At 40.1% G+C, this 27,816-nt stretch overlaps 1 protein-coding gene across 4 annotated transcripts in view; it reads left to right on the top strand.

The window, feature by feature from the left end:
- Positions 1 to 27,816, top strand: part of runx2.L (RUNX family transcription factor 2 L homeolog) — a 178,748-nt gene that overhangs the window by 135,839 nt on the left and 15,093 nt on the right. For 2 of the 4 annotated variants that reach the window (XM_018261538.2, NM_001097786.1), the window contains 2 exon segments: positions 16,583 to 16,744; positions 26,584 to 26,745. In XM_018261538.2, the coding sequence (XP_018117027.1) occupies positions 16,583 to 16,744; positions 26,584 to 26,745 (324 nt within the window). 4 annotated transcript variants of the gene reach the window in all.

The following is a 27,816-nucleotide window of genomic DNA, read 5'->3' as shown; positions in this document are numbered from 1 at the left end:
TTTAGGCGGTTTGGCCATAAAATGGGCGTGGTCAAAAATGGCTACAAATGTTGGGAGGTATGTAGTTAAATCCGGCCTGAATAAGCAACTTTAATCTCAGTTGAATTTTCCCTTGAAGTAAAATGATCAGGCAGCCCCTGGGACTATTCTATGCTGTACCACTCTCTGGCGGGAACTTAGCCGAGTCTGAAAAACAGGGTGACTTCATTCATCCTGTTACGCGGGATCCAGACGGATCATCTTATTTCAGCTCAGCTCTATATAACAGGCACGATATTAGCAGGCCAGATTAAATTACACTGCCTGCTTCCTACAGCTGCGAACATACCAAAATATGACAAGCATTTATTTGTTGGACACTTCAGGCCGCTGCAGAAACCATCTTGTACAAAGTGCTGGGCTTTTTTATCCCTCCGACGGACGAAATGATAAACTGAACTTACAGTTAGAGGAATGCACTTTGAAAAAAAGCAGTTTCAGTTCTCAAATCGTTCAGGGCCTGTTATTTTATTTTATTTTTTTTGACTGTCAGGAGCTGGGCCGGGGGCCAAGCAGGAAATGAGACATGGAGAGGTATTTGTGTTGTGAAACCTTCGGAGGAACTGATGCAAGGATACACAGGCTGTTTATGCATTCCTCCTTCTTTTGCAGGCATTATTTTAGTCAGCTTTACGGCCCTTCATGTGGCTTTCTTAATAGGTCACTGTTTGGGGGGGGAGGGGCATAACTAGATATTAATGGGCCCCACAGCAAATTATTTTTCAGAACACCAAAATGTCTAGAGGTTGACCTGTTCTAATATATGTTCCAATATTTATTGAACTTTTATATGAATTAGGGCCTGTACCTCCTGGCCCCCACAGGGTCTGCTTCCTCTGTAGTCACGCCCCTGGAGTAGGGACTAATTCAGTCTGATATAACTACTGCACCCTCCCATTGTAATTGTATAGTCAATGAAATTACATGGCAGTGTACAACAAGGATTAAGAAGGAATACTAGATACATAGAAATATCTGTCTTTGTGGTGAGGCCTGGGGAATAATTTATTTATATAAAATAATACCAAATACCCCGTGACCCTTCAGATGGCCTACAGGGAGGCATGGGAGTTGTTCCTTAAAAGATTTCACACGTAAAACCTTTACTCACTGAATTGAATCTGGCCCAAAGTGTTAGTGTCACATTTTCCCCTCCTCTCTTCATCTTGCCTGTCACCATCTTGCCTTACTCTACCTTGCTCTACAGTCTCCATCATCTCCTACTTTTTTTTATTTTGCCCTAATAGCTTCATATTACTCTGCTGTCTTCATTTTGTTCTACTGTCTCCATCTTGCTCAACTGTCTCCATCTTATCCTACTGACTCCATCTTACTCTACTGGCTCCATCTTGTTCTAATTTCTACATCTTGCTCTACTGTCTCCACCTTGCGTTTGTGTTTTGATCTTGTTCTATCTACAGTCTGCAACATATTTTGCCCTACTGTCTTTATTTTATTCTACTGTCTCCATTTTACTGTCTTTATGTTGCTCTACTTTTCCGCTTTGCCTTTGTGTCTTCATCTTGCTCTACAATCTGAATTTTGTCCTATTGCTTTAATTTTGCTGTACTGTTTTCATCTTGTTCTACTGCCTTTATTTTTCCCTACTATCTTCATCATGCACTACTGTCTCCATCTTGCTTTACACTCTCTGTCTTTTCCTACTGTCTTTATTTTGCCATACTGTCTTCATCTCGCTCTTCTGTCTCCATCTTGTCCTACTGACTCCATCTTACTCTACTGGCTCCATCTTGCTCTACTGTCTCCACCTTGCCTTTGTGCCTTGATCTTGTTTTACATTCTGCAACATAACCTATTGTCTTTATTTTGCCCTATTGTCTCCATTTTATTCTACTGTCTCCATTTTGCTGTACTGTCTCCATCTTGCTCTACTATCTCCATCTTGCCTTTGTGTCTCCATCTTGCTCTGCAATCTGTATTTTGTCCTACTGCTTTTATTTTGCTGTACCGTTTTCATCTTGTTCTACTGTCCTCATCTTGCTGTAACCTCTTCATTTTGCCTTATTCATTTCACACCCATATAAATGTCATACAACTTTTCCTACTGCACTGAGGACCCACCTCAAGACACCACTATCTCAAATAGAGGGGCCTCTTGGCAACAGGTCATGTGCTTACAGTTTGCCTCCATACAGCAAATCCTGACAGAGTTATGAGACTGAAAATTAATGTTGTTTACTCTATAACCTTGTTATAGGGTATTGGGCTGCTGTATGGCCTTATGCAAATACAGATTTACCCTTCCTCCAGTGTACCCATTGCTCACTTTCCTGGTCTAACTGGGGTGCTCCTCCTGCAGTCCGGTACAATGGGCTGTAATATAACAAACCCAAAATGCTCTGCTTGTGTCCCTCCATTTGATGTTGAACTACAACTTACAGATGCTAACAGACATAGTTCTACAGCAGCTGCAGTGTGACAGAGTGGTCTGGTGGGGGCTCCAGTGCACAGGGGCCATCTGTTGTTGGTAGAATTAACCATTACTAAACTACAATTCCCAGCATCCCTGTTCAGCTGGCTGGGAATTGTATTCCTCAGCACATAGAGAGCCGCTGGCGTAGGATCAAACAACTCAGTCTGGCTATTTCTCCATGACATGCAGCTCATTCAGTATTGGGATATTTTTTTCCCAAAGCACACTGTTTATTTTTGTTTCTGCACAGCACTGGCTTTCACACATACTGGCTTCCTGTAGTGCTGTCCTAATTTTAACCGTTCTGATGGGTTCCATTCAGGGATTCGGGAAGTGGTGGGGACAGGAAGCAGCTGCTGCCAGAGACCTTCTCATCTGCCCCTTACTTACTCTTCATTCCTCTGCACTTATCAACGTCCCAGATATGTGGCATCGACCAAACCCCTGCTTCATACATTGCCCTGAGTTAGAAAGTGCATTGAATGAAATCCCCCTTTTTTCACCACATTGAAGCATAAGCCTTCTCCCATACTGCTAAATGTTTTTTTTCTGTAACCACTAACGACCAATAGGAGCTTAGCTTTCATTTATACTTACTACCTTGATCAGTGCAAGCTTACTGCTGATTGGGTGGTGTTGTTTTCTGCACAGGTTTCATACTTTATATATTCAAGCTCTTTTTTTGAGCTGGACCTGCTTAGCTCAGAAGACAGTTACAGATACAAATAAGCACTCACCCCAAACCACAGCTTAATTAGGCTTTAGCATCAGCCTCCTTAGCTCATAACAAGGTTACAGATATATAGAAACATTGGGGTAACAGTCACCACTGAGGTAATAGTTCCAGGGGAACCGAGGGCACAAATAAGCACTCACCCCAAATCTCCCCCTAACTGACCTTCAGACTGGGCCCCCTTAGCTCATAACAAGGTTACAGATATATAGAAACATTGGGGTAACAGTCACCCTGCTATAGTTCCAGAGGTACCCAGGGCACAAATAAACACTCACCCCAAATCTCCCCCTAACTGGCCTTCAGACTGGACCCCCTTAGCTCATAACAAGGTTACAGATATATAGAAACATTGGGGTAACAGTCACCCTGCTATAGTTCCAGGGGTACCCAGGGCACAAATAAGCACTCACCCCAAATCTCCCCCTAACTGGCCTTCAATCTGGGCCCCTTAGCTCATAAGAAGGTTACAGATGTATAGAAACATTAGGGTAACAGTCACCCTGCTATAGTTCCAGGGGTACCCAGGGCACAAATAAGCACTCACCCCAAATCTTCCCCCTAAATGGTGTTCAGGCTGGGCCCCCTTAGCTCAAAACAAGGTTACAGATATATATAGAAACATTGGGGTAACAGCCACCCTGATATAGTTCCAGGGGTACCCAGGGTACAAACAAGCACTCACTCCAAATCTCCCCCTAACTGGCCTTCAGACTGGGTCCCCTTAGTTCATAACAAGGTTACAGATATATTGAAACATTGGGATAACAGTCACCCTGCTATAGTTCCCAAATATCCCCCTAACTGGCCCTCAAACTGCACCCCCTTAGCTCATAACAAGGTTACCAATATATAGAAACATTGGGGTAACAGTCACCCTGCTATAGTTCCAGGGGTACCCAGGGTACAAATAAGCACTCACCCCAAATCTCCCTCTAACTTGCCTTCAGACTGGGTCCCCTTAGCTCATAACAAGGTTACAGGTATATAGAAACATTGGGGTAACAGTCACCCTGCTATAGTTCCAGGGGTACCCAGGGCACAAATAAACACTCACCCCAAATCTCCCTCTAACTTGCCTTCAGACTGGGTCCCCTTAGCTCATAACAAGGTTACAGATATATAGAAACATTGGGGTAACAGTCACCCTGCTATAGTTCCAGGGGTACCCAGGGTACAAATAAGCACTCACCCCAAATCTCCCCCTAACTGACCTTCAGACTGGGCCCCCTTAGCTCATAACAAGGTTACAGGTATATAGAAACATTGGGGTAACAGTCACCCTGCTATAGTTCCAGGGGTACCCAGGGCACACAAAATCTACCCCTAACTGGCCTTCAGACTGGGCCTACTCGTAACAATGTTACAAAAAAAGTATATATTGGTTTCCGCAACTAATCATTCACCTCAAATCTAGACCTCTTTTAGTGTGGGGACCCCAATCCAGTACTCTGAGCTCCCCTAACCAGGGAACCTTCGTGTTCTGGGAACCACTAGTTTACTTGAAGGGACAAACTTCCAAAAAGTAATCCTACTTTAGTGCATTATAATGTGAAAATTGTTTGTGTTATTTGATATAAGGGGTGGAATGGGTGAATACGGGCGGAGCACCTTTGGCTAGTTTCTATGCATCAAATATTATTTAGGTATGTCAAAACAGGTATTCCTCTACACCAGAGCCCTTTTTTTGCTTAGCCTACAAGGGAAAGGACACAGCATCCTAACTGAAGGATCCTGTGTGCTTCTACAAAAAATCAGACCACATTAAGCAAACTAGAGAAACATCCCATAGTTTTGAGTGGGGGGTTCCTTATGCTTGTATTTTTTTATATTGAATCCATAAGACAGGACTGATGGGTGGTTGGGGGTTACCAAGTAACTGTTCAGATGTTTTAACTTGTTTGGAAAGGTAATTTGCAAATATAATAGAAGTTAAGCCAGCAGCTTTAGACAATAGCAATCAGAACCATTTAGGTCCTTAATTACCATCTGATAATTATCTGTTGCTAGATGTTCCGCATGTGACGGTGGATAAAAGGCTCTGCTTTGGTATGTAGGTTTGTGGGAACAGTGTTCCGGAACTCAGACTGTGTGGCCCTCCTGACATTTATTCTCACACAGGTGTGTTGTTTGTTTATTGTGATTCTTGGGAACAGAACCCAGGGCGATTCCATAGCAAAACAATCTTCTCCTGTAACAAAATAAGATGTAAATAAAAACACTACTATTCTCTTTAGAATTATATGACATCCTTAAAAAGGTGGGCACATTCAATAGTTGAGAATCCACAAAGAATAAACAAATGCAAACTGTCTGACACATCATAGGAAAAGTTACTTTGAAGGTCAACTTCCCCTTTAAATATAAACCATAATATTTGGACTTAAAGGGGCGGTTCACCTTTAAGTTAACTTTTAGTAGGTTATAGAATGACTAATTCTAAGTACCTTTTCAATTACATCAATTTTTTTTTATAGTTTTTCAATTATTTATTTTCTTATGACTCTTTTCAGCTTTCAAATGGGGTCACTGACCCCATCTAAAAGAAAAAGGTCAGTAAGGCTACAAATTTATTTTAATTGCTACTTTTTATAACCCATCTTTCGATTCAAGCCTCTCCTATTTATATTCCAGTCTCTTGTTTAAATCAATGCATGGTTGCTAGGGTAATTTAGACCCTAAAAATCAGAATGCTGAAACTGCAAACTGAAGAGCTGCTGAATAACAAGCTAAATAACTATAAAAACATAAATAATAAAATAATGAAAACCAACTGCTAGTGATGGGCGAATTCGCGGCGAATTTGCGCGATTCGCACCGAGCGAATCAATTCGCGAAACGCCCGCGTCAAAAACGGGCGCCGGCGCCAAAAACGGGCGCCGGCGTCGGAAAAACGGGCCCCGGCGTCAAACACGGGCGCCGGCGTCAAAAACGAGACGCCGGCGCCATTTCGCGAATTTCGCACAAAATTCGCAAATTTTTCAGCGAAGCGAAACGGCGCACATTCGCCCATCACTACCAACTGCAAATAGTCTCAGAACAACACTCTCGACATCATACTAAGGGGCAAATTTATTAAAGGTCAAGTTGTATTTAACCTGAAAAATTCGAGTTTTCAAGGATATTTTTCAGTCAAAACTTGAACTTTATGTTAAAAATAAAAGAACATGATTTTTTTAAAACAACTCAAATTTTTCAAGATTTATTATACTACGAAGCTGAAAATAGCGTAAATCTGAAAATACTACAGGTAAAACCTGTCAAGGTCATGTAGAAATCAATGGCAGAGGTCCCTTGAACTATTTGAAGATGTTTGTAGCCTTCATGATCAAAACTCAATCAATTCGAGCAATTTGAGTTTTTTCTTGTGCAAAACTTGATCAATCCGAGTTTTTGGGTTGTTCAACTCAAATTCACTGATTCGAGTCTTTTCCATTTGAGTATTTTCTTAAACCTGAGTTCATTCGAGGTATAAAAAATCTCACATATTCGCTCTAAAATTCGACCTTTAGTTTCAGCAGTGCATGTTTGGCCCTGTCTGGAGATGGTTGCTGGCATTTCTGCTTTATTCTATTCTCCTTTCTCCTGCTGCCATTCCAGCTTCTCGCTCTTTCTAGATGCCTTCTTTTATTTTCCAGACAACTTGTACTGTATTTTATTTTGTTATGAAAAAAATAAATAAATGAAAATTCCATTTTATACACAATGAATAAGAAGTACAAATCCAAAACAGAAAAAGAGATTTAATAAAATAAAAATGAAAGTAAGCATTATTTCCATATTGTAATCACGAAGTAAAAACAATATTCAACTTATACCAAAATAAGTAACTCGCCTTTTTCTTATTTCACTTTCCTTGTTCAAGTATATAATTGATTCATTCTCCTCATCCCTTCTGCCATTCTAATTTTCTTCTTCTCCCCTTCTGCATTGTAGCTTTCCACTCCCCTTCTGCCATTCTAGCTTGCTTCTTCCCCCTTCTGCCATTCTAGCTTTTTTCTTCTTCCCTTCTAGCTTACTTCTCTCCTTCTGCCATTCTAGCTTTCTCCTCTCTGTCATTCTAGCTTTCTTTTCTTCTCCCCTTCTGCCATTCTAGTTTCTCCCCTTCTGCCATTCTAGCTTCTCCTCTTCTGCCATTCTAGCTTCTCCCTTTCTGTCATTCTAGCTTTTCAGTCTATACATTTATCATAACTCGGTTTCTGATGTTTTTTTTAGCTGCTTCTCTTCCTTCATCTGCCATACCATTTTTCTTATATCATTTTTTCCCCTTCTGATGGGCAGAAGCCCTTACTGTCAGGAGCACCCATTGGCGCTCCCGTCTCTGGCGGCGCAGGGAAAAAAAAGGGCTTTTGGGTTACAGGTTCGATGCCCCATTATAGGAATTGCTGAAACGTGTTCCTGTGTTTCCTAAATTCCTGAATTCTTGGTTCTTGGCTTCCTGACCCATGGCTTGACCCTGATTCTTGCTGCCTGCCTTATTGAACACTTGCCTGAACTTGACTACGCTTACACTTGACCCCTTTTGGATACCGCAAACTTGGACTTTAACCCCCTGGGCTTCCTCCTTGGTCCAGACTTCTCCTACTGGGAGCCGATGGCCCCCTGACACTTACAGGCTTTACTACTTTCCCCTTTTTCTTCTGCTTTTCTCTCTGTGGTGCATCCATTTTCTTTCTCTGTTTCCCCTTTCTTTATCTCTTTTTAAAAGGAAAGTTTACTTTTGCATGAAATCATAGGATGTTGACAGCAGCGGTGTATTCTAAAGAAATATTTTTCTTGCGGTTGAATCCACTAACTTGCAGGTGTCCTGAAAAACCAGGCTGTCCCTTGCAACCAACCTCACACTCTAATTTACAGTTGCTAGAGAGGCAAATATTATCCTACCCATAAAAAAGGCTCATGGGGCAGAAAATCTTTACCCTTATTACCTTAAATAATAAGATAGGGGAGAATACAATAAAAAGTTTGCTCCAGGTATAATATCCCATAGCAACCAATGCCGGTTGCTGTGGTACACTACAGTTTGACCAGCATCACTTTATATATTCCTACTGTTTGTACATATCTGGCTCTATTCTGCTCTGTGAGTATGAAATAAAGCTGAGCAAGTATTGTGGCAAAATAGGTCCAGGCAGATAATTGTGCACAGGAAGTTACAGTTGATGCAGGAACTGCTCTCCACCCTCCAAAAACAGTTTTGAATTTCATAAATGCAGTTTCTCCTTGTGATATGTGCTTATTTTGTGAATTTGGACAATCTGACTCAGTATATACCCACCCAGGACGGTAATGCCACTCATGTTTCCAGGAGCTTATGTAAAGAGAGTACCATAACCCCCCTTCATTAACCTTTAAACAATTAGGGATAAATGGAAGTAGTCTGGCAATTTTGCAACTGGCTTTTCTGTTTTAAAAGAGAACTAGAAAAGAATCTGACTAGCAATGCTGTATTTTATGAACTGACCTACTTACTGAACTCGTAGCATAATGCTCAGCCGTTCTAAAACCTCAATGATTGAGGCCTTCAAAGAGGCCCACAGCAAAGAGGCCCACAGCACATCTGTGTGCTCTAGTAAGGCAGTTTGTGTGTCAGCGACTATGCACATGCTCAGTGAGCTTTGGGCAAATGGGCAATTGTTGATGAGCTAAGCTTAGTGGTCATCAGAAAATTATCATGCACCAAATCGTTTTTTTTAGTCCGATTCCTGAAACAAATCCGAACTCTAAAGAAACCCTAATGAAAACCCAGGTCTATGGCACTATGTAACATCCCTGTGCTTCTAAAACAACCGGACTTGCTGAGTACTTATTGAAGACGTTTCACTACTCATCCGAGCAGCTTCTTCAGTTTAAGTTTTCAGTTCTTCAGTCCTCGGCATATAAACTCTTCCAATAATCCAATCACCATGGCACATTGTAACTCTTCAGAGAGGTGACATCTGAAACTCACAGAGGTGTGAATAATTTATATGCCGAGGACTTCCCACCCAGTCAGTTGAACTGAAGAAGCTGTTGGTCTTCACAACACGTGAATAAAATTTTTCCATTTTGGGGCCCCCTTTTTCATGGGGGCCCAGACTGTAGCACTTCCTGTACCCTCCTGATGGCAGCCCTGTCTTCTACATCTAGTAATGAAATACTCTAACTTACAAAAGGTATGGTACATCACTTGATTATGTCAATAAATACTGGTTCAGCCTTCACACTTTAATGTTCGCCCTTCACCCTTTCAGGGAACGCTGAGGGTTATAGTTTTAAGTCTAGGAAAGAAATTTACCCAAAACGCCAGTATGATAAGATTTCTGATGTTGTTTGGGCTGGCAGCTAACGTGCGGTACTTGGGCGGCAGTTTTTCTTACAGGAAGTCTTTCTAGGAACTGAAAACCTGTTTCCTCTTTACCTTTACTGTCACGAACAATATAACTATACAAATTTTCCTTTAACAGTGACATTGTGTGATTAACCATTTCAGAGCAGAGCTGATAAGCCCTTCATGTACATAACACAAGTTATAAATTGAAGCCTATCTCATGACCCAGTGTCCGACTGGGACACCAAGGACCCACTAAAAAACTTTAGACCAGGGGTCAACTCTCCTTACTATTTTCTTCCTCTCCTCACTCAACCTCTATTCTCCTAGTCTCTTTTCTTTACAAACTATAATCTATTATCCATCTATTTAGCCTCTTTGTTATGGAAATAAGGAATGGCCATGATCTACGCCAAATATTTAGAAGCAGGAAGGACCACTGACACCTGGGCCCACTGGGAGTTATCCAGGTATCCTGGTGGGCCAGTCGACACTGCCATGACCTATCCCAAATTATGCCACTTGGGACACTGTTCTTTTAGTGTCAGTCATCCTTCTCCCACTAGGGTTGCCACCTTTTCCGGAAAAAAATTCCGGCCTTCCTATATATTTTTTTATTCCCTATTAATAACATTGGGATCAACCATCATTTTTACCGGCCAGGTGGCAACCCTATCTCCCACCAATAGGAATACATAGAAATATGCAGATAAATAGATAATATTTATGTGAATATTAAATAGATAAAATAAAGGTCAAATAATGTAAATAGAGAAGCATAAGCAGGGAGGTGGCATTAGTGTGCAATAATTTACAGTACGAGGGCAGGAAGGGGGCGAGTCTAACGTTCTGGTGTTAAGGCATGGAAACATTTTCCATATATCTCTGTAAAGGTTATAGTGGGTTCCCTTTAAATAACAGGGACTTGTTTAAAAGCCTTACTGACGCTTTCAGCTCCAGGATGAAACAGTTAAGATGCAGTAAATGGGGGTTTGGATTTCAGTAGCCCCGCAGGTGATTGACAAGGGAGGGGGGTCCTTGTTATATTTTTTATTATCCCTCTGGAACTTCCTCTAACTACTGCAGCAGAGGAGAGATTGCCCATTCCCAGACTGCTCTGGGGCGGCCCAGCATGCATATGGCAGCGCTGCAAGGTGATGGCATATTTAACGTGACAGGTGCTAATCTTGCTGAGAATTCAGCCTCATCCCGCACCGCCCATTAATATATATATGCGCAATAATAGTTTTCTGTTTGTCTGAGGTGTCAGCGAGCACATATGGACCACACAGGTCAGGGCTTTGCCAAAAGCAGCCACGTTAATTTGTCTGCCCTATTATTTTAGCTGGACTCCAAATGGAGCACTTTTTATTTGTAAACAAAATAAAATCAAATTTGTGAGGTTGTGTGGTCAGAAGGTATCTCAGTAGGTTGTCGTTAATATATTCTTTCCAGGACCCCAAGTTAGGGTGGGAGCAAGGGACAGAGACAAGGGCAAAGCAAAGCATAGTTTACCGTGCACATATTTATATAGAAAATAATGTATCCCCATACTTTAAATGATAAGGATATCAGAAGTCACTGAGGGGATCAGTGACCATATAAAGGTACAAATCTGTAGGCTGAGTTATACAGGGAACTCTGAGCATCACTCATGTATTATAAATGATAATGTACCCCCTACTGCAAATGATAAGGATATTAGAAGTCACCGAGGGGTTGTTCTGTGACCATATAAAGACACAAGGCTGCAGGCTGAGTTATACAGGGAACTCTGAGTATTACCCATGTATTATAAGGGATAATGTACCCCCTACTGTAAATGATAAGGATATTAGAAGTCACTGAGGGGTTCTGTGACCATATAAAGGCACAAGGCTGCAGGCTGAGTTATACAGGGAACTCTGAGTATCACTTGTATTATAAGGGATAATGTACCCCCCTACTGTAAATGATAAGGATATTAGAAGTCACTGAGGGGTTGTTCTATGACCATATAAAGGCACAAGGCTGCAGACTGAGTTATACAGGGAACTCTGAGTATCACTCATGTATTATAAGGGATAATGTACCCCCTACTGTAAATGATAAGGATATTAGAAGTCACTGAGGGGTTGTTCTGTGACCATATAAAGGCACAAGGCTGCAGGCTGAGTTATACAGGGAACTCTGAGTATCACTCATGTATTATAAGGGATACCCCCTACTGTAAATGATAAGGATATTAGAAGTCACTGAGGGGTTGTTCTGTGACCATATAAAGGCACAAGGCTGCAGGCTGAGTTATACAGAGAACTCTGAGTATCACTCATGTATTATAAGGGATAATGTACCCCCTACTGTAAATGATAAGGATATTAGAAGTCACTGAGGGGTTGTTCTGGGACCATATAAAGGCACAAGGCTGCAGGCTGAGTTATACAGAGAACTCTGAGTATCACTCATGTATTATAAGGGATAATGTACCCCCTACTGTAAATGATAAGGATATTAGAAGTCACTGAGGGGTTGTTCTGGGACCATATAAAGGCACAAGGTTACAGGCCTCATGTATTATAAGGGATAATGTACCCCCCTACTGTACATGATAAACAGGCAGGTTACATAATGTGTTTTAAACTGTAAAATTATGTAAGAGGCATGATGTCTTTATAAGTCGTTTTCAAAATGTATGATGTCAGTTAAAGGTAGTGATGTCATTATGAGACCTAAACACTATCACGTCAGATAAGCGGGATAATGTCAGTAAGTGACATGTTTGAACTGTATTATCTTATGTATGTCAAATGAAGTCAGGATAATGTGATCTCATGAATTATCATCAGGCCATGAGGAGTTCCATGGCCTTTTATACAGGTCATGAGGTAATTTTTAATACCCTCAAAATTTACAACAGGGAGTATACAATTAGTGACACAAATAACATCACTAAGCGCTAATGATAATTCATGACATCACTAAGCACTGTTTGTAAGAATATAATACACAAGAGCCATGAATATCCTCACTTCATCCTACTAACATTACATGATACAGTTCAAGCACGGCACTTAATGACATTATCCCGATTATCTGACGTGTTGAGGTCACATAATGACATCACTGTCTTTAACTGACATCATACATTTTGAGAATGACATAAAAACATCATGCCTCTTACATCATTGCATATTATGTAAACTACCTGTTTATAAGGGGATAGTTTGGCTAATTTAGTTTTAGGGATCTTTTCTGGCATAAACCATAAGATAAATATCTCAGTATGTTTTTTTAAATGTAAATAAAGCCCTGGGGCAGTTGAGTCTTGATCTGTTTATCCGGCTACGGTCGGAGCTCATTTGGGGGATTAGGCCGAATGCTTTTTTTTTTGGCTGTTTGAATCCAGCGGATGAGAACAGAATAAGAAATATCCTTGAAGCGTACAAAGCCAGTGAAGTGAATGAAACTGTCTGAAATGGAGCTGGAATGGGTCCAACGTAAGCAGAACACAGTGTCATGATCTCCACGGCTGCTCATCTAGCAGATAAACACAGGGCCGTCTTCTGGGTAGTTTTTATGGTCACTTCTGAGGTAGCCGGTTATGGAGTGAGAGGAACTGCAGGCCTTCATGAACTCAACCCTCACTTGCTGTTTTCATGTGATTTAAGCCTGCACTGCATATATATATAATATAACATGGGACAACTCCAGCTGTTTCTGAACTACAGCTCCCTGCATGCTGATATACTGTAAAATGTAATTATGCAGCCGCTGGGGCACTGACGCCTACCCGTTGACTTTCTTTTGGGAATAGATTACTGACATTTATTAGTATCAAGGAACCGTGTCACATGTCTGTTCTAATCATCTGTAGTTTTTGACTTTAAGAACTGGAACAACAGCTGGTGTTACATACCTCCAGTCCTTTTTTTTTGCCATATACCGGATCTGACCCAGTTATGCCCAGACTGTGCCAGTTGACCTTAAATACATTCATGTCTGGGTAAATCCCAATCTTTCATGGGTCAACAAAAGAAGTCAATGTAAATTTGTATTTGTACAATGTCCTATTAAAGGGTTTGTTCATCTTTAAATGAACATTTAGTATGTTGTAGAGAGTGATATTCCGAGACAATTTGCAATTGGTTTTCGTTTTTTATTATTTTGTTTTTAGTTATTCAGCAGCTCTCCAGTTTGCTATTTCAGCCAAATTCCCCTAGCAACCGTGCATTGATATGAATAAGAGACTGGAATATTTATAGGAGAGAACTGAATAGAAAGATGAGTAATAAAAAGTAGCAATTACAATACATTGGTAGCCTTACCGATCATTTGTTTTAACATGGGGTCAGTGACCCCAACCAGTGGCGTAACTAGATGTTGCTGGGCCCCACAGCAAATAAATTTTAGGGCCCCCAACATATCCAGTGTTTGTCCTGTTTTACCAATATATGTTCAAATTGTTCATCAATGAGAGCCTGATGGGGCCCCCTGTACCTCCTGGGCCCCCCTGCAGCCGCAGGGTCTGCTTCCTCTGTAGTTACGCCCCTGACCCCAACTATAAAAAAGAAAAAATGAAGACCAAGTATAAAGATGCTTAGAATTAGCCATTTTATAACATACTAAAAGTTAAATTAAAGGTGAACCCCTTTAAGAGGAATATAAACCAAATACAGTGTCAGGAATCCAAGGGTCACTATAGACCATCAGGGGGCAATGCCCAGTTAGGAGCTTAGGAGCACATGGGCAGATTGACCATTATTATTATTTTTATTATTATTGAATTTGAAGGTTTTTGGGAGCCTGTAGAAGACCTGATATCTGAGCTAGTCCCTGGCACATTGTTCCTGACGTCACTAATCTGCCCCATGATGACAAATACACACATTTGGTTTAAGATGATCCAGTGAGATCCAGTTGATTTGGTGGACGTTGAGTTTAGTAGCAGATAAATAAGTCAGTGACCATTTTGTGTCTGGATGTGGAAAAACCCTCAGTAGCCCCTACACTGCTGGTGTATGTAGCTATAGTAATCTGGAGATCCCCTCAGTACTTATCATTTGCTATGGCTTTTCCCGGGGCTTTCCCTGGCTTAGGTGATATATCATTATGACTGTAATCCTGGTCTGTGTCAGACTATAACTACAATACAATACAATACAATACAATGCTGTATATTAGTCCTCATATCCATATAATCTTCCGAGCCACCCTCAGATCCATGACTTGTGCATCTCTCCAACATTTCCAGCCCTTATTTACTGAAAGGAAACAATAAGGTCGCCGCAATAGGTCGTTGGCTATTAAAACATTTAAGAGCGCTCATTTACAACCCAGATGTGAAGCTCCTCATTGTCTGTGTACCAACTTGAAGCAAGGAATGAGGAAGAGCGGCTGGTTCATTGATTTGTTTGGGCCCGAGCTGCTCCTCAGATATTGAGACAACAATGGCAGCCATGTTTGGCTCTCCTTCCTCTGGCACACAAACACTCACACTTTTATACTCCCTTTTTATTAGTTTTACAGCGGAATATGGGCTTGCTAAATGGTGCAGCCTGAGGGGATGTTTGTGAGCTTTTTATTTTGTACTTATATCAACGTCCCAACTGCCATTTGTACCTTACGTCATTTATTATGGGTTTTACCTTAGGTTACAAAGGCGTTTTCTCACATTCCTGTCTAGCACTTGATCCTGTGCATTCATACCATGCCCTGTGCTAATATTATGTGAAGCCGTCCTTCCCGTTCCCCCCTCCCCAAAAAAATCACACATCCCTTTATTAGGTGCATTTTATATTTTATCCAATGCTGTTTAATGGGGAAATTGAGCCACAAATCATTTTCTTTGTGTGATGTAGATAATGAAATTCTAAGACAATGAGGTATTGGTTCTGTTATAGTATTTTATTTTTTTTACTCTGCTCCCTCAACCATAATGTTTATTTAATGTAACCAACAAAGAAATGATCAAATGGGCACACATATATCAGTAAATACTGCCTTGTTATATCTTTTATCTTGAGGCACCATTTTGTGTTCTTCTGTGTGTGTGTATATGTCACTCACTGGTCACCTGACAGGAAGTAATGCAGGACCTAACTGTAACAGGAAGTGTGAGATTCCTCAGTCATGTACATTAATTGGCTGATGCAACCTAGCATGTATGTGTGCCCTTGGCTTGCGTGAGAGCACAGTGCCTCAAATGAGCCAGAGGGACAGACTTTAGTAAGGTACGCAGCTATGCCCTGTAACACTTGTTTTTATAAGTTTTAAATGGGAACTAAAGTCTAAAATAGAATAATGCTAGAAATGCTTTATTTTGTATACTAAATTGGGCACCAGAAGCCCAATAAAACAAATGATGTATGCTTTCAAAGTTGGTCACAAGGGGGTCACCATCTTGTAACTTTGTTAAACATCTTTGCAAGACCAAGACTACGCACATGCTCAGTGTGGTCTGGGCTTCTGTTGTTAGGTTAAGCTTAGGGATCATCATAAACAGCACAAGCCAAATAATTTCTGCCATTAAATAAGCTTATAAGAGTCCTAAATATAGCTAGCAATGTTTTATATATTGTACTTATTGTGCCAGCCTAGAGTTTGAGCAGCCCTATAATAGTAATGGTCCATGTCGTCAGAGTTGTCTACAGCAGTGCCCCATCTTTGGAATATTGGTGGCACTGCACATGCTCAGTGTGCTTTGGGCTGCTGTTGAGAAGCTAAGCTTAAGGGTTGTTTGATAAGTTTAAATTTGTTTTACAAGTGGATGTTACAATGCTGAATATTAATCAATCCTGATGTAGAACATAGTTGTTTATGCTGCCATGTATGTAAATCTGCATTAATTGGTGATCAGCATAATCTCATTATCTAAACATTTCCAGTGATGTGGAATATACAGTGTATAAAGGAGAATAAAGAACCACAGAAAGCAGTAACAGGCACCATAATTATTATTAATAATAATAAGAATAAAAATAACTGAACACTGGTCACCCCTGCCTAGTTTATTTTATTATTCTTTTCTAGGAAACAGTTGCTACCCACTAATAAAAGTAACTCTTATTTTATGATTTGCTGTTTCTAGGGCACAGACAGAAGCTTGATGACTCTAAACCTAGTTTGTTCTCTGAACGTGATTTAGGGCGCATTCCTCATCCCAGTATGAGAATGGGTGTCCCACCTCAGAGTCCACGGCCCTCACTGAACTCCAGTCCTTTTAATCCACAAGGACAGAGTCAGATTGCAGGTAAGGGGCAGAACCATGTCTTTGGGGTGTTAAAGTTAATATCTTTTCTTTTTTTTTTTTTTTTTACAAAGGACATTAGTTTCTCAGGGTTGAGAAATCTTATAGAAATCTTGATATGGGGAAATTAATTATTAGTCCAAATTTATGATTGTAGAAAAACGGATTATTTTTAACTCCCAGTGAGAACCTTATAATATCTATAATAATGCTAAACGTACAGGCGTTAAAGCTCACTAGTTAAAGGGAATCTATCATGGGAATTTCTATACATGTATAATATTAGAGTGTTACATCATATCTTAGTGCCAGCTTTTGTGTTTGTTTTATTGAACTGGAATTTCTGACTGTAGGGATAAATATGATGCTTGAATAAGGTATGTTTCTGCCCCTCCCATGAAAACATATTTTAATGGTTATGCAATATGGCAGCATTATATAAACCCTATCCAATAGAATCTGCTTTGGACACAATCAAGGCAACCATTTGTACCAGGAATGTGATAATTCACTGAAAAATATCCCAAATGTTAAAACTAAATGTACTTCATTATACATATGCGTCAGGAATTGTATATAAATTGTATGCTTTATAAACCGTTTTATACTATGACAAAGATACTTTAGATGGGGCAGCTGTGAAAGTTCCGACTAACCAGTGCAGAGTTTGCCCTAGCAATTAACCATGTATTTGCTAACTAGGTTCTTACAAAAAAAGCAACATATTGCCTTTTCCATACTACAACATAATTGTCATATGGTTATGTTGAATATATATATATATATATATATATATATATATATATATATATATATATATATATATATATATATATATATATATATATATATAAAACAAACAGGGGAAAGTTTGTCTTAAATATATTGATAATGGGTTGAGTGCAGAGGAATCTTGTATTTGTCTATATATATATATATATATATATATATATATATATATATATATATATATATATATATATATATATATATATATATATATATATATATATATATATTCCTGCTCTTCTTGCAATATAAATGCCTCTATGTAAAACTGAGTGATGTTGTCCCTTCCCACCCCCACTGTTTAATTGAACGGACATTGAGTATTTTTTCTTCTCTCTCTGTCACCTCTGTAAAACTGTAAAAATAATTTCTTCTCTACTCGTTTCTGCTCTATGGCTGTGTTTGGATACAAAATGATCTTCAAGAATCCATATTGGATCCCTTAAGGTGGCCATAGACGTTGCAATTACGATCTTTCCTGGAAAAGATCTTTCCAAGAAAGATAATTTGTTTCAAACACACATGTGTACAACTGAATGGTCAGATATACAGGTAGAATAGAAACAATAGAATTCTACCTGATGATTCAGCACCAACAATGGCCGATGTTCGGGTGCCTTTAATGGCGCCCGATCCAAATTTTCTGGCCAGTTCGATCGACAAGCCAACCAATATCCAAGTCTTCTGCCGATATCGGTGGCTCATCTCCCACCATACATGCACCGAATATCGTACGAAAATTTTTTTCATGCGATATTATCGGTGCATCTGTGGCCACCTTTAAACTGTAATTTGGGTAGCCAGCCCTAGGTTTGCCATTTCAGCTTAACCACAATGTCTTCTTTCAGAAACAGATCTTTATTTAGGCCCAATCATTGGCTAGCAAGAAACATGATGCTCACCAACCACTTGGATGTTGACCTCAGTGGCCTCAAAGCAGTTGCTTATTTTTGAATTCCAGGCTTGAAGAAAAGTTTTAGTTGCATAAAAACAGATTTACTGCAAAACAGAACCTTATTTAGGCTTCCAGTTCACATAGGGGCTACCAAATAGCCAACAGCAGCCCTTCTATGGTACCCCTAGGAACTATTTTTATGCTTGTGTTTCCCCCAACACTTTTTACATTTGAATGTGGCTCAGAAGTAAAAAAAAAAATTAAAAATAAGGTTGGGGACTCCTGATTTAGGCCATTATTCCAATTGTTATGTCTGTGGTTGCTCTGATAAGCATTTAAGAGAAGCGTTAACTGTATGAGAGGAATGAGCCTATGTGCACAGATCAGAATAGATTACAGTTCACAATGTATTTTGAGAAGATTGCTAATTTAAAAAAGGGATTATTGTAGCTGTCTGGGTAAAATGAGGATATGTGGGCTGACCATATTTCTGCAGGCTGAATCAACACATAACCAGAAGGAGCAAGTGAAACAAATGGAAACCAAGAGAGGACATCAATACAGATAAAAATTGTGTTGGTCCCACTAAAAAAAAAGAACATGGGTAATAGGTAACACAGCCTTCCCTTTGAGTTCAAACTTCCCAGGAAGGCATTCGAATCAGTCACATTAGAACAGGACAACTTAATAGTAATTTAAAAAATAGCCCAGCTTCCATTCTTTGTTTACACAGTTTATTTGATTGTCAGGTAGGTGCCCCTATCACTTTAATGCATTTAGGAGAGACTCTATAAGTTTGTAAACAAGATGTAGTAACAAACCTCAAGCATTTATTGTGATGGTATGCTGGTGCCTTTGGGTAGTGTGAAATATCAACACATGCCACTTATTATCTGAGCTTTTTTGCTTGAAGGCACAATATGGCATCAAATGTCATTAATACGTAAAAAAAAAATGATGGGGCTAAAGTGTTAGTGAAAAGTTCTTTATATTAAAATGTAAATGTGTGTGTTTTGTTTATAGTCTTAGGTCTAGGCATTAAAATAAAATTCCACATTAGTTTACCTCCCTGGCTTCCAGGTTTGGTAACACATTGCAGCAAATCAGTAGGATGCACTTACTATTGTTGTGTTTGAAAGCAAGCTATGAGCTAAAAGACCTGTATACAGGTTCCTGTACTGGGGCGTTTCTTTAGCAACACTAACCTACAGCTAATACCTGACATTAAACACTCCATGATATAAGCAATGATAGCATGGGGCTCATCTCTCCTGTCCCACCCCATTGGCCAGGGGTTGGCTTCAGTTTTCATGGGCCACCATTATTTATATCAAGTACAACTGTCCAACCTACGGGTCTCTCTGCTGTTGTTGACGTACACTTCCCAAAAGACCCAGTAGTTCAGCTGCCTAGGTCTTCTTAAACTACAACTTCTAGCACCCTACAAACAAGGAATGTTTTTTTGTATAAATCCCAGAATACTCTCTACCAGCATATTTGGGAACTGAGAAAAAAAACGAAATTTCCTCTAAATCTGAACCTTTTTTTTCCATGTTTGGAACCTGAGCTGACACTTAGTGGCAAATTCACCAAGGGTCGAATATCGAGGGTTAATTAACCCTCGATATTCAACTGGGAATTAAAATCCTTCGACTTCGAATATCGAAGTCGAAGGATTTTAGCGCAAATAGTTCGATCGAGCGATCAGAAAAAACTTGGAAAGCCTATGGGGACCTTCCCCATAGGCTAACATGGACTTCGGTAGCTTTTAGGTGGCGAACTAGGGGGGTCGAAGTTTTTTCTTAAAGAGACAGTACTTCAACTATCGAATGGTCGAACGATTTTTAGTTCGAATCCTTCGATTCGAAGTCGAAGTAGCCCATTCGATGGTCGAAGAAGCCCAAAAAACACTTCGAAATTCGAAGTTTTTTTACTTCGAATCCTTCACTCGAAGTTAATGAATTGGCCCCTAAGTGAATATCAACTTTAGTTTCACTGGGTTGGCTCAAGATTAATGCAAATGTTCTGCTTACAAGTTGTACTTTGCTAATGAGTCTAGTCAAGGGGAAAACAAGAAAGTCTTCTCATTATATGCATATCACAGCTTTCCCCTCCCTAATGAAATCACTGCTATTGGGTTACAGATTGAGTCATCTTGGTAAAATCTATTTCTCTATCATGTTCAGTAAAAGCAGAATGAGGGACACAGAGTAATACCAAATCTTGTAAGTGGAACTTTGTATGTTTTAAAGCACCTACTTTCTCCTCATATAAGATTATTGTTTATCTTATTGTGTAAGAGCTAGGGGGCTCACTTATAAATACATGGGCCATAATCTATGGCAACCAATCAAATGTTTGTTTTCCTTGTTCTAACTGCAGCTGGCTGAAACAATCTACTGATTGGTTGCTTGCTATTGGTTACTGTCCAGGTGCGGGTGAAGCTCTAGGTTTGGCTCATATGGGGCAGAAGTGATAGCAATTGATGTCCAGTTTGTGTTTGTAGGAGGCCCTGCCAATGTAAAAGGTACTAGCAGATGACCAACACTTGGGGTGGGGGTGGGGTAGCTGGTCATCCAGGGATTCTGCGCATGCTATGCCTCAATTCCATTCTCAGAAATGTACAACTTATCTACATGATGATTTTGACAGCAGCTGAGCTAGTTGGGGTGCCCTCATATTAACCTTTGTCCTGCATCTTTAATGAGATTCTGCAAAATCTGATTGTGATCTAGCAAGGCGTGGTGGCCTTTATAGCAGTACCAACCTGCATAATCCTCTGTGTTTTGCTTCCTGTTTCTGCTCTGTTGTGTAAGCTCCTACAATCATTTATCGAGATCCTGACTGTGTTTGACCTTAGCTTGCATCTCGCTCGGTTGACCCTAGTTTAGTCTTGTCTATCTATTTGCTTGTTTGCCCCATTCTCTGTTAGGCGTTTTTCACTATTTTATTAATATTAAGCCGTTAAAAACCCCATAATGTTGTTGGGTATCATCTGAGAACATGAACTACTGGCATCAGTGTCAAAACCGGAGAAGACAACAGTAATCACAGATACTAGTATCTAGTAGTATGAAATAGGTCTGAGGTCCATGGGACACTGCCTAGAGGGACTTCATCTAGTTTGGAATCTATAACCAATGTAAATCTAGGTTTGCTATCAATGAGACTTGGTATGACATAAGCTGATGGCATGAACTGTGTCATCACTGTGTTTTTTTACCTAAAAAATGTCAGGGTTGCTTTCTAGGGACTATATTGAACCTGCTGGCTCCTAATTAGATAGGCACAGCCAAAGAAGAGATCTGCTTTCCATATAGTCCTCACGTATGGCATTTAGAAGAATTCTGGGAAGTCGATGGCTGCTCTGGCCCTAAATCTTCATTAGTTTCATCCTAGGAACTATCTTATACAAGGAGGTCTGCCACTTTACTGTACATTTCAGAAGGTATTTGTAGTTGAGATTGAAATAAGGCACCTTTGAATTCTCCATTGCATTCAAACAAGTCCTACCTAGCTTCTAGCTGATCCAGAGTATTGTAAGAAGATCCCATCTGTAGTTCTATTTCTCTCTAGTCTCCAAGGAAATAAATCCTTTCTGACCCCAAAATGGCACATGGACTAGTCCTTGGATCAACATTGTCTATATGCATGAGCCACATATATTATAGAACTTTTTTTTGGAGCTTCAACCAGCACCAAACCCCTTTTTCTTTTTTTATCACACGCTCAATAAAAACTCATTATGTACTTAATTACACCCTATATAATTATTGGTTGGACTTCTGATCATATATATGCACATTAGCCATCTTCTGGTCTATCTACTCATCTATCTTTACTGCTCCCTTCTTTTTCAGGGTCCTTTTCTAAATCCCTCACTTTCTTCTTCCCTTTTGTGTCCATATTTCCCGTTCTTCTTCCCTTTCCCCCTTCTCATGTGCTTCACTCGTCTTTTTCTCTTTGTCCTAATTATTCTCCTCCTTTCTTTTTATGCCTTTGGCAGCCCACAAGTTAATTTCTTCCTCCTCTCGTCTCATTTGCTGGGCTTGAAATATCGTTAATGAGATAAAAGAAACCTCAGCATGTGCAGCACAATAGCATAGGAGGCTGATCTTCAAAGTTCGAGGAGAAGATTTTTTGGAACAAGATAACTTGTTGCCTCTTTGTGTTTGAAGCTGGGTGGAACTCGGAGAGAAAGTACACGCACTCACACACACACACACAGGAAAGAGCTGCTAACATATTTGCTCAAGCCTCAGCCCTGCTAACTGACTGTAACTGGGCGAGCACAGGAAATGGGGGCGCACATCGGCATGCCTGCTACGAGCTGCCTTCCAGCTACGCTTTCTTTTCACACCCACACCTGCATAACAAGAGAGTTTACCGCAGTTCATTTTAATCATTACAACAAATCTTACAGTATGTACTGAGCACGTCGCATTCTCACACCACGTTGGGGTACCATCAGTCAAGGCTTGAGACAACGTTGTCTATTATTAGTCCTGGTTACATCGTATTAGTGTCATTTCCTTTATAATGAAATAAAAATGCACAAATACTGTACGAAAGTGTCCAGCAGATACATTCCGTATGATATCGAGTAGACATGGGTACCGTACCCATAGAAACTTTGCTCTTTCGGGGGCTTTTATTTTATTTTTGGGAGGAGATTTTTAATATCCAATTATTAAAGAATTTTTCATAAAAAAATAATTAACAAGCAGATGTTGGTTTAAATGTGGAATAGGAAAAGGAGGCAAGGGTTGAATTAAAAGATTTATAGCCTAACCTAAGGATTGGTTCACCAGTTATATATGAGGGTTTTCTCATATCTAGGGGAGTCTTACCCTGAACCTTTGGCAAGAACAAATTCTGAAGTCTATTTTATGAGCACATGGGCAGACCTTTAGACTGAATGAGTGCTATAGCCACAACAGACGTAAAAACAAAAGCTTGGAGGAACCTTTAACAACAGCTGGGCAATTTTGATTGTAGACATTTTCCCTGTCCGTGGTACAGGCAGCACTGGGTCTAACAACCCCCATAACTATAACTTTGTTGCACGGTCGTTGTTGCAGCAAGTCCAAGAGCGCTTCATGAGTTAAACCACATCAGTAGAGCCATTTATAGATCCGTACTCAGTTTCAGATGCACATATGTTCATCTTGGCCTTGATTGTGTTTTTCCCTTAAATATGAGCAAAATGGCAGGCAATTGTAATACAGCAATAAGTCATTGTTGGGCATTAGCTACGATGAGTTCTGTTGCCAGGGAAAATTAGAATTTTTGAAGTATTTTTGTTGTGTTATAGGTAAAAGTGTACAACATTATAAAACACACTAACAATAACATTTACAACAACAATTTAAACCTGAAATATTTATCAATATATAAAAAATATATCGTTTGGTAACCCTTAATCAAAAAGACTTAACCAGATTCAGTTGATTAAAGAGTTTGTTTCCGGCAATTTATTTACTGGCATTTTCAGTAATTCGTGGACATTTTTTTCTATAATATAATCGGTGAATGTATTGTATAAGGTTTTTAAAAAATGTTCTTGTTGGAGTTCTAGGTTGGAGTTGTTATCATTTGAGTGCATTGCTGTATATCTGAATGTCCTGACTGGCTGTTGAGTGGCCTAACTGTGAACATTCTAATTGGTTGATTGACTTTAGGTTGGCCTAACTTTGTGACTGTTGGCTATAATTGGCTATGGGTTGGATCTGGAGTCATCCACCTTCTAGCTAGTTACCCACAGATACAATTGTGCTTACTTTATCTTTACTCAAAGGGTCTAAAAGGTGAGAGTTTAACTGGCAAAATATCAAGCCCAAACATCAAGTATTGTTAGGGGCCATAAAACCACAACATTTAAGCCCAAAATAAGTTGTCAGTTTGTCACACTTTAATTGTATCTTTGTATTATGTATAATATTTTATTGAAACCTATTCCGATAAATAGACTGAGCAGGAACAACCCAGGGATAGTCTGGGCATTTCTAATCTTCAGGCTGTTTCTTTTGTTTGGGAGGTCCATATGATGTGAAATTAAGAGGAATTAATATTAACTAGGAAAGCAGAAAACCGACCACTTTAATGTCTATAGAACTTATTGGGTGTTTTTTCGGGCACATATAAAAATGTTGCATTTTTCTTATGATAGAGACACCGACCTTTTACACTATGTAGTATGGAAGGAGACATTAGAGGAGTATCTTCATTCAGGATCACGGTACATGGCACATTTTAACTGTGGTGATGTCAGATGAGGATCAGTCTGTACCATAGTAGGCGTGCCCACATGATGCCTGCCTGGTAGTGCCAGTCTGTCCCATTGGCTGTTCTGTATTCAGTCAGATTAATGGGTAGTGGTTGCTAGTAGACAACACCCAAAATGCACTGTTTAACCTCTTTAGTGATGCCTACAGGCAGCAAAACTCATTTCCAGGCAGCGCAATTTCCCCATAGGAGTAAAATCATTTAAAAACATAGACTCTATGGGATATGTGAAGTCGATTGCTTGCTCTATGGCTGGTAAAGCATTAAATCAAAAAGCCATCTTTGCCTTAGTAGTTCCACTCCACAAAAATTGTTACCTTGGGTCATTAATTGCGCCCATAACAGCCTGTCCTTGTGTTGGTGAGCGCTCATTTCCCTTCTTCCTCTCAATTCACGGCTCCAAATGTGGATTTTTAATCCCGATCTGGCAGTCGGGATTACTCTGTAGTTTCCATGACTCACATTGTTTTCTTTATTTCCTTTCTATTTCCTTTTCACCAAAGTAAACTGCACAGTTGGCTGGGCGGCCAATTCACGCACAGGGTTAGACATAGAGCTGGCCAATCCAGTCCTCTATAGGTCACGCTAATGAGCTCTGCTTTAGTCATTTAAAAGGTATCCGATGGCGAGGCAGCTGCCCAACTAACTACTGGCTGCACGTGGAAGTCAGGGAGGTCCGTGGTGAGACCAGGCTTTAGTCCAGCCAGCAACATCTCTTGGACAGTTGTTAATAGGATTAAAGGCGATTTGCTTTTTGGAATGATTTAGCTATGCTGAAACAGCTTCTGGTTAATGCAGAAATTGGATAATGAAGTATTCTGGCAAGCAAAGCAGGAAGCACCAGTGGGTTTTTTTCTGCAAATCTCTCCCTTTTTATAATTTTTTTATTTTTTTCATTTTTTTAAAACTTTGAAAGGAACACTTGGAAGCACAGAAAGTTCTTTTTGGAGGGCTGCTCTTCATAGACCAAAGAGGCCACATTCTAGGTAGAATATCGATATTCTTGGCTTTGGCTGAAGTTATGCTCTCCCATTATTACGTCCATCAAATCTCATCTCTGGATTTCTGCAGGGCTGCAGTGTTATTGTGGAGTCTCTTAATTAGAGGCCCAAGAGGCCATGAAAATTCAGAAATGCCAAGAGACATTATTTCATAATACTAAAAACAGTCACAAAATTTATATTTTTTTACGTTATTTAAATTTGGCACAGCTAACTGCTTAGGGTCAGAGGGAGTATGACTGCTAAAAAATTGCCATTGTGTCATCACTCACGGACAAATTTAAAGGAGAAGGAAAGCTACCGAAGCAGTTTATTGCTAATAGATTAGCCACAATAGAGCAAGTTAAAACACTATATTTATTCTGCAGAATGCTTTACCATACCTGAGTAAACAGCTCTCTGTTTGTTAAGGATAGCAACTGCCATATTGGTTTGGTGTGACATCACTTCCTGCCTTAGTCTCTCCCTGCTCCCTCATAGCTCTGGGCTCAGATTACAGCAGGGAGGGGAGGAAGGAGGGGCAAGAGGGAGAGAGGAGCAAACTGAGCATGCTCAAGCCCTAGATTTCCATTCCATAATTGCAGCTTCTCTTAAACCAAAGATGTGATTGGGCCAGGTGCAGTTTGCACCACCCTAAGGGGCTTCACTACACTGCTGTATCAGGCAACTATTGTGGCACTGTTTTTATATTTTTGTAAGCTTTATAGGAGCTTAAGTGGCCAATTAAATTTAGGGCTGAACCAAAGGGTGTCTGAAAAAATGGTTTATAGGACTACATATACATAAAAAGTACTTATGAAGTTAATATACTGTATAATGCCACTAATTATACATTATATATATATATATTTGTGTCTTTTTTGTATTTTCAGACCCAAGGCAGACACAGTCATCCCCTCCATGGTCCTACGACCAATCATATCCATCCTATCTGAGCCAGATGACATCTCCATCAATTCATTCCACAACCCCATTGTCCTCCACCCGCGGTACAGGGCTTCCTGCTATCTCCGATGTTCCCAGGCGCCTCTCAGGTAATGGCTAAAGCTTCAGCAGGCAAAATCTGTCTATAGAACAAACCCAGGGCTATGTAAGAATGTGCTTATCACTGGCCCAGGCAGCAATATATATAATATATACAGGTATGGGATCCATTATCCAGAAACTGGTTTTCCAGAAACTGGCCATCTCCCATTGACTCCATCTTAATCAAATAATTCAACTTATACTCTGCAATGATAAAACCGTACTTTGTACTTGATCCAAACTAAGATATAATTAATCCTTATTGGAGGCAAAACCAGCCTATTGGATTTATGTAATGTTGAAATGTTTTTTTAGTAGACAAAGTATGGAGATCCAAATTATTGAAAGATCCCTTTATGCGGAAAACTCAGGCCCCAAGCATTCTGGATAACATAGCAGGTCCCATACCTGTTGTAGTGATGTGCGGGTTGATACATTTTTGACCTGCACCCAACGCTGTAGGACCTACACCTGACCCGGCCTGCCGGCGCGTGTCTCCTTATATATCCCGCCCCCAACTCTGGCATTGCAGAGGGGGTGGGGCCGGCATGCGTCTATAAATAGATGGCTCCTTATGTAGAAGTTGGGCACAGTTAGGTCATGGGCGGGAAGGCCGGGAAAGGCATCAGGAAGCAATTGGTCCGAGCCTGAATAGATTGTGTGAGTAATCCAATGGGTCTTCATCACTACTGTACTGGCTGGAGTATACTTGTGGGTCAAGGGTTAATTGCTTGAAAACACAGTGACATTCCCAAATGAGAATAGCCTAATCTGTGAGTGAACCCACCTCATCTGCAAGTGCACCCACAGGTAAATGCCATTAAATCATATGCCAATAAAGGTGCCCATACATTGAACTCATCTTCATTCTCTCATCTACCAATGCAACAGTCAACATGGTGCCTCAACTCTCAAACTGGACAGATCATCTGCGGTCCAATAGGATCTCAGGATGGTCTGTCCATACCAACCCCCAACCATCCCAACATCCATGTCCCCTTGGTTGGGTTTTATGGTCAAAATCTGGCAAATCTATGAGCAGCTTAAGGTGGCCATACACAGAGAGATCCGCTCGTTTG

Source organism: Xenopus laevis, chromosome 5L (assembly GCF_017654675.1).
Source record: "Xenopus laevis strain J_2021 chromosome 5L, Xenopus_laevis_v10.1, whole genome shotgun sequence".
NCBI lineage: Eukaryota > Metazoa > Chordata > Amphibia > Anura > Pipidae > Xenopus > Xenopus laevis.
The sequence above is the reverse complement of the archived record's forward strand: the minus strand, read 5'-3'. Positions and strand labels throughout refer to the sequence as shown.